Source organism: Polyodon spathula, chromosome 12 (assembly GCF_017654505.1).
Source record: "Polyodon spathula isolate WHYD16114869_AA chromosome 12, ASM1765450v1, whole genome shotgun sequence".
In the NCBI taxonomy this organism is placed as follows: domain Eukaryota; kingdom Metazoa; phylum Chordata; class Actinopteri; order Acipenseriformes; family Polyodontidae; genus Polyodon; species Polyodon spathula.
The window spans coordinates 40,944,837-40,953,413 of NC_054545.1; the positions used below are offsets into that span (position 1 = coordinate 40,944,837).

An 8,577-nucleotide genomic window follows, 5' to 3' on the forward strand; every position below is an offset into this window, starting at 1 on the left:
TGGGGTGGATGGATGACGCGTCTTCTCCTCTGGCAAGAAATACGCCATTTTGTCGTAAAGGTGAAGAGTAGCTCGAGAGAAAGATCTAGAAGTCTCTTCCCTAAGGTAAATCTAACACCTTCATTTAAGCTGTATTAATATTATTATTATTGGTGTTATATGATATTACAAATTCGCAGCTGCCAATATTGGATATCAAACGTAATCTCTAGGTAAAATGGGTAATGGTGATTTCGGTACCGCAGTAGACGCAGGCACATTGGTATTTACCAGGGGCTGGTAACAGATACTTTCATTTAACGACTTTAACATGTTTTAAAACAAAACGAAACAAAAAACTGCTCAGGGGTGTGAGAATACATTATTTTGTAGTATATATGTTTGTGTTACATATCAGAGTTTTTCTATTTACAAGATAGTTGTAGGCGCTTATTTGTCTTCGAGCAAGCCTTCATTTATAGTGACTGCAGTACTGATTAAAAAAAAAAAAAACACGGATACAACTTAAATACCCCAAAACTGGTTATAAATATAAATAGTTAATGCCATAAAAAGAATACAAGGGTATTATTATAATAGTTGATGGTAGTAAGGCATGTCTAGTTGTATATTTGAAGTGTCCAGGTACAACAAAAAGTACATCCTTTGACAAGAAAACAAAACTCGAATTGTGTGGTTTTAAAAACAATATGAACTACGCTTAATCGTTTCCGCATAGCGGAAGCTGACCAACTACCCTCTGTGGTGTCAATAGTGTATACCTGGCAAGACGGTGGCACTACGTTTTGTATTACAAGCTTGGTACTACAAAGCTCATACCTCAGTAACTCCACCTCAGTGACGAAATCGTCAAGCCCTCAGTGATCTCACCCATAGGAAGTTTTTTTGTTTTTTTTTTTACGGATTCTACTTTCCTCCTGTATTCTCAATATCGTTATGTTTGTATTGTTAAGTCTCAGACACCAACTAAAGTGTAATATGCCAATTTTGTGGGTTTTACAACTAATTAATACATCGTCGTATTTGTAGAACCTAGTCTATCAATTATTTTATGTTTACTGTGAACTAAAATATCACCTAAATTAGCCTCTCTTGAATGCTACAACTGGGGCCTTAAATTTTACTTTTTTTTTTTTCAATTTTTCTTAATTATGTAGAATCCGCAAGTGTTTCCAAACTATCTTAGAAATATTGGGCAAAAGTTTAGAGTAAGTAATTATTAATGATACTCTTGATTTTATTATCTCGATTTAGTCTCTGATTCTTTCTTTGTATTCTATTTTTTTAAGATTTGTTTTTAATACATTTTGTTTTACACAGTCACTTTCTTTAGAGCATATTCTTATTCCTAGACCCTTTAGGGTTGCCCATTTATTGTGTATTGGATGTGCAGAGGACACTTGTAAATCGTGGTGCATGTCAGTAGGTTTACAGTAGAGGTCAGTCTCAATTGAACCTTCAAGTTTTACATTGGTATCTAAAAATTATATTTCTTTGCTTGTTCATCGAAGGTCCGCCTTAATATTACTGTGTTTTTCATTTGCCATTTTATGAAACTGGAAAAGATTCTTCTCCGTGTGTCCAAACCCCGAAAATATCATCTACAAACCAAATGTATTCTAAAGGTCCTCTCTCCGATTTTCTAAGTAATTGATCATCCCATTTCCCCATGTATTTACTGGCAAAATGCATTCCTAATTGTATAATTTTTTTTCTTTTCTGTAGCTGTTAATTTGCAGCACGCACAGAGTGAATTAGATGGGGTATATTCACCCCTGGACAGGTTCCAATTTAACTAAAAAGTCCCTCCCTGCTTGTGCTATTGTTGGTTGTGTCAAGTTTTTATTACAAAAAGGAGTGCTAGGTGGAACCACTCCAATTCATAACATCAATCATTTTCTTTTAATGGGCACTTAAAGTAACTTTATTCTTTTACTACTTTGTGTAATTTAGCATACTTTTAGATTGTGTAGCAACAAAGTCTTTTGTTTATTCATCGTTCTGAATTAAAATCTTTTCTTCAGGAAGTAGTTTTCTTCTATTCAGTAGCTGTGTTTTGTTTTTGGTGTGTGAAGCTGGATTGTTATGGTGATGTTAAGTCTTGCCAGTGATTTTCAGTACGATTGTTTACACACTTAGTTGTTTCCATGTTGTTATGGTTTTTTTTTTTTTTTGAGCATTTTCTGTGCTCAGCAGGAGTTTAAATAACTAGGAAAATGGGTAGGGCATAGTTAAATTTATCTTATTATTTCATCATTATTTCAATGATTGGTTGTTTTGAATGCAAGCACGATTACATCATAACTTCACGAGCGTACCTCCCCTCTTTCTAAAAAATCACTGTAAATCTTACAAAGTACTTTGTTAAAATATTATTTTGTGAAATAAAATTCTCACAGCAGGGGATAAAGTTTAACAGACCAAAAATGGGTTCTTCTAGTTTATAATACACTTAAGTCTTGCATCATTCACAATAGTCCATGAGCTGGCTGGGGTGGACAGTACCCCCTGGAGGGGCAAAAAGACATTTATACAGTTTTTATTCTCTGGGTATGAAAACAAAATCGGCATGATAGCATTTCCAGTTGAGCAGCATTTATATGTAATAACGCTATTATTGTATACCCAAAATCCATTGCATGTCGCCTTTATTCATGGGCAAAGGTTAAGATATAGGTGATACAAAAAGTTTTACTAAAGTTTGGAAACTTATTTTAAACAAATGTATGCATGGCTTTAATATATTAGATCATAAATGTTTCCTGTGATTAATTTCAGTGTGTACTGGTCTCTGGGTATAAAAATAAATTAATATTATCTGAATATGTACAGTCAACTGACATTTCTCACAATATAATTCCTTCATAAATGCATATATTGTCTCTTCAGATAGAGTAGTTTTAGCAGTAGAAATGGGAGGTGATGGTGAACCTAAATGTGACAACGGTTGTGGTTGTGGAGGTGTGGAAGGACCTTGGCCATCCAGAAGGGCAAGACAAGTTTCATTATGTATTAATCACTGCAGCAATGAAGTTTCAAGGACTAATCTCACTTCACCAAGAGACATTGCTTCTTGGAGTACCCTGGTCAAGGCTGATGAAATTTCACTCCTGTTCTTGATATTGCCAAAATTACACCAAAGGATGAAATAGCAAATATTTCATACCACAGAAAGTGCCATAGCTTGTTTTTTACAGAAGGACACAAGAGAACCACTAACACAATGTGTTGTTGTGCTCAGATGAGGCTGTGTGATAGGCTGCAACAGAGAAACTGGACAGCAGAATACTTGCCTTTGTTTCCAGGAGTTAGTGGCTGCAGAAGCTTGTACTATAGATCATGCTGTCGCGATTACAAACACAGTTACAGTCAAATGATGCTGATATAGATGCCGACACTGTACGCCAAAACAGAATATGATGCATAGGAGAAACTGTTCAAATTCATCAGAAATGACTTTGAGTTCTAAAGCTGACAGAACTGACAAGCATGTGCCTTACATGGATGAAGGATGCTGTGATACACGAAGTTAGTCAACCAAAAAGCATGTTCAGAGAAAACTGAAGGCTGAGTTTGAGACTGTCTGTCTACACATTCTTTGTGACCAGAAAAGGAAGATACTGATATATCCAGACAGTTTGTTCGTAGATGATCTGGCGATGGAAAATATGAAATTGAAGGAGACAGCTTCAAAGATGTAGAGAGTCTGACGTTTAATGTAGTGCTCAGGAAAGCTGCCATTCATCTACAAACAGTAATCAAAGATCAGGGTCTGGTAACATTGTGGCCACCACTACCACCATAACTCAGGCAGTTTTTTTACATACCTGGTTGATTGAAGATGTTCCTGCAGTGTCTTCTATTGGGGGAGCAGAAGACACAGAACCCATCAAGTAGTTCAATGCCTTGTGGATTCAGTTGGTCAGGACCTAGTCTACGGTGTAACCTGTGCAAAGCAAAAAACTCTGAAGCATATTTTTTTTGCCTTAATGTTGTACGTATCTTTCTCAAGGGAGCAAAATGTTGGACTTTGTTTTTTGGTGATACATATTGTATATTTAAATCCTGCCGATGCACAGTCCTAAGGGGCGGTCTGCATTGGGACTTCTATGAAAATATGATGTTGTGGTATTCTCGGCTGAGGTCACCAAGACACTGTCCCAAGTTAATATAACATGAATGTATTGGCACCAGGCACAGGGCTTGACCGTCCCTTCTGAGTGCCTTATTAGAGGCAGTAAGAATGTAGCCCTTTTAGAGAGAATGCTGTGCAGTGTGAAACAAGAAACTGCAGTTCACGATTAATAAGAGTTGTATTATGAAGACTACTTGAAAGATGGTGTTCAGTTTTTAGTGGTACAGTGATCTTTGTTGCAGAGAATGTTATTTCTAACCAAGAGATGAGCAGTGATTTGTGCTTTTGGCTGATCGTTTTCAAGCTTGCTGTGATTTTTTTAACATTTTTTATTATTACTATTTTTAAAAATAAATCCAAAATAAAAATGTGAAAATGGCCTATAACTAGAGAACTGTACTCCTTATCATATTTAAAGAGAGTAGCTGATCTAAAAGCAATGGTATTTCAGGTAAAGCTTCTAACCACATTCATTTTGTATCTTTTCCAGGTTCAAACTACAATGGGGAATATAATTGGGAACCTGTTTAAAGGCCTTTTTGGGAAGAAGGAGATGAGAATTCTGATGGTGGGGTTGGATGCAGCCGGAAAAACAACAATCCTTTACAAACTGAAATTGGGAGAGATTGTAACTACTATCCCCACAATAGGTAAGTGGGTAAATAGGTAAAGCCTGTATAGGGACCCATTCAGAATCAGATGCACAAAATACTCAGTTTATTCTGTGATTTTGTAGGATATTTTGTATTTCTGAAAGTGCAGTCTTTTTCGGATTTATTTTTAGGATATCTAGTATGCATTAGCTGTAACATTTTAGGATAGGCAAAAGCTTTTACTTTTTCTGAAACTTTTTTTTTTTTTTTACCTCTTTTGAAGGTTTTAATGTAGAGACAGTCGAATACAAGAACATCAGCTTTACAGTGTGGGATGTAGGCGGTCAAGACAAAATCCGACCTCTCTGGCGCCATTACTTCCAGAACACACAAGGTCAGTGTCCCTGTGCTTTTTTCAGTTTCAGATATGTGCATCAGGAAGTCGGGAAAATGTTTGTTTTCTGAAGAAAGTAGTATAAAAAAATGTATTGGATGATCTTTTGCTTTTAAACATCTGGGTCAAAACTATTCTTTTATTGCTTGTTAAGACCTGAAGTTGTTGTGATTTGTGAAATTACCAAAGAAGTTTAGTGTGTTGTCACAACTCCTCACATTGACTCTACCTCCTGTATTTTGTGCAGGTTTAATTTTCGTGGTTGACAGTAACGACAGGGAGAGAGTAAACGAGGCGAGAGAGGAGTTGACGAGAATGCTTGCAGAGGATGAGCTGCGGGACGCTGTGTTGCTTGTTTTTGCAAACAAACAGGTAGAAATAGACTGCTTTTTACTACCACTTCTGTATTTCTTTTAAAGTGTAGACAATAAAATAACAAATCAAGAACTCCCACCACAAAATCACTGACTTGTTCTTGCAGGACCTCCCCAACGCCATGAACGCTGCTGAGATCACAGACAAGCTGGGGCTGCACTCCCTGCGCCACCGGAACTGGTACATCCAGGCCACCTGCGCCACCAGCGGTGACGGCCTATATGAGGGGCTCGACTGGCTCTCCAACCAACTCAAAAACCAGAAATGATCCATTCCATAGGTCGTGTGAGACGGCAGCACCAGTCCCGGCCCCTCCACCCACCTGGGGCCCTGGCTGGTACAGCCCTGCATATATGTGTGTGTGTGTGTGTCTGCGTGTCTTTGAGCTCTGAGTGGGAGCAGCCCTCATGCACTGTGCCTTACACCTCCTGTGGAAACAGTATTGCGGTTGTCTAAAGAACACTACCTGCCTTTTTGTCTCTAACTATGAGAATTTTTTAACTTGGGCATTGAAATTTACTGGGTGTACTGGCAGTCGGTCAAGAATAGATTTTATTACAACAAACTTGGTGTCCTCTTTCTATGACGATTATGATTGAACAGGGCTGTAGGAAAGAGTGTCTACTAGTTCGTGATTGTAATATAGGGATTAAAAAAAAAAAAGTGTCTGCCATTCCACAACACAGGATTTCAGTAAGGCTGCCTGCAGGACCTGTAGCCATTTTCATTTTCTAACTAGAAATGTTACTTGTGCATAAAAACACTTAGAAGATTGGACATCCTTTTGGGCCCTTTTTATTTTGGTAAAGTAATCTTTTAAAAGCCCCCTTTTTGTCTGACCTATTGGACACTCTTTGTTACAAATGTTTCACTAGATATAGATTTTGGTATTTGTCCATCTATGATCTGTTTTATTGTATTAAACACTAGAATCCAGCAATGTTACATGTAGAAGAACATACAATGAACTGTGCTTGATTATTCTTGACCATAATTTATTAAAGTATAAAAACCTAGAATGATGCTGTTTGGCAAAGGATTGTTTAAAATTCTCATAGTATTTTCAGAAACTATTACCTTTTTTTTTTTTTTTCCTAAACTGCTAAATAGAGAGGTTTGCCAGTTATATGGGGGTGGGACAGAGGAGGGGATTGTAGTTTAAAAAAAAGAAAAGCAGAGTGGGTCACGTATTTAAGGTACAGCTTGCTGAATTCAGGTTGCTGCATTGCATGCCTATAAGCTAGAGATCCTAAAAAATAGTATGGGTGCACAAAGGCCTGGGGATGGAAAGGCCTTTACAGAGAGCTGCTGCCACTCTTGTTTTTGGACAGAATACTTGACTCCCAGATGGGCTTGCTGCTGGGAAGGAAGGTGTACAGTTGCATCTAATTGCAAATCTAACCCATTTTGTCTTGATTTAGGGTAGTTACTGGAATGGGGTGGGGGTTGTGAAACTGACTTTTAATGCAGTGTTTGTGTGTTTCTTGAAACTGCACTGAAAGTCTGGTTTGAGCTGCTGTATGATGGCTTGCAAAAAGTATTGTATTTGCCCCACAATGTTGTTAAAAAATGAAATTGCATACAACAAAGAATGTTGGGCATCAAAGAAGACAATCCAGACATGCTGTACCAATGACTGATAGCACAAAGATTACATTTACATATTACCATTTTGTAATGTACACAAAGGGATTCCAGGGAAGGTGCGCTACAGGAGTAGACATGCATAGGGACATATGGGCACATAATTAGGTAAGCTTGAGCTGCAATGAGGACACGCCTAAACACCAAAAAAGAGCTGAAGGATGTGTTTTGGCCTTTGTTGTGCTGGGAAAATAAGACCTGAATTGGGGCAAATACCCTAAATTGGCAAAATGGCTATTATCAAAAAACAATCGTAACATATGTATCAGCTGTATGGAGAGAATAACTAGTACTCCTGCAGCTTAGAATACAGACTGATCATCTCTTTACAAAACACTTGTCGTAAGTGTCATAAGATGGCAAATATCATCTTCTGTTGCTCAAAGAATACTAGGATTTGTTATGTGTAAAACTGATTTAGGCATGTAGTCAAACATACCCATTGTTATTTTATTTATTAATTGCATTTATGTAGTGTTTTTTATACAAAAGTATTGCAAAGCACTGTACAGTACATGGCAGTTAAAAAAATAACAAACCACATGTATTTGTAAAGCATGTCACACTAGAACTGCCACAATCAGACCATTTAAATAACTTTGTACAGAATCAAAAGCAGCAATTTTAAAGGTATGTTAAAACCCACTATAAAAATAAAAAAGCCATTTTATGAAAGTGTGTTTGTAGTCTCTACTTCAAAACTAATGGTCCCAGGCTCCCTGACAAACTAAGGCAGAGTATTGCATAATTTTGGAGCTCTACAAGAAAAAGTCCTACCTCCTTTGTTGACCCTAGGAATAACCAGCAGCCCCGTATCCTGTTTTAGTCAGAATTCTAGCTGCGGTATTCTGAACAAGGAAAGCGGGATACCACGCGTTTTGGGACACCAGAAAAAGTGCATTACAATAATCAATTCTAGATGAAACAAAGGCATATATTAGTGTCTTTGCATCAGATATGGAAATCATTGACTTGCTATATTTCTCAAATGGTAAAAATATATTTTCCTAATATGAGAGATCAGTTTCAAAGATGACCCCCCAAACTCTTAATTTCTAGTTTGTTTTGATGAGAGACTGCAAGCGTCAAGTTCATGTTGTCCCACATTTACTTTTGGTTGGTTCTGTGAGCCCACTAGCAAACCTATGTTCTTATCTGAATTCAACATTAGAAAATTCTGTGACAGCTAACGGTTGATGTCTCTAAGACAAGTAGCTAATAACACCCAGGGAGCAGAAATTCCTGCTTTTAGGGACAAATATAGCTGGGCAATGGAAGTTCACTCTGTGGATAATGTCACCTAACTAGCATATATAATGAAAACAACAAGGGACATAGAATGGAGCCCTGTTGAACACCACAGACAACTTCTGATAATGCCAATTTTACCTCCCAATAGGGAGACGAACTGAAACCTATCAGAACGATCAGATTTG

General features: G+C 37.4%; 1 protein-coding gene across 1 annotated transcript; it reads left to right on the forward strand.

Annotated features, from left to right (window-relative positions):
- On the forward strand, positions 1-7,545 carry LOC121324414 (ADP-ribosylation factor 1-like). The gene is made up of 5 exons (XM_041266256.1): positions 1-105; positions 4,626-4,785; positions 5,012-5,122; positions 5,370-5,494; positions 5,604-7,545. Exons 1-5 carry the CDS (start codon positions 13-15, stop codon positions 5,763-5,765), a joined length of 651 nt encoding a protein of 216 aa, XP_041122190.1. The 5' UTR covers positions 1-12; the 3' UTR covers positions 5,766-7,545.
- The last annotated feature ends 1,032 nt before the right edge of the window (positions 7,546-8,577 follow it).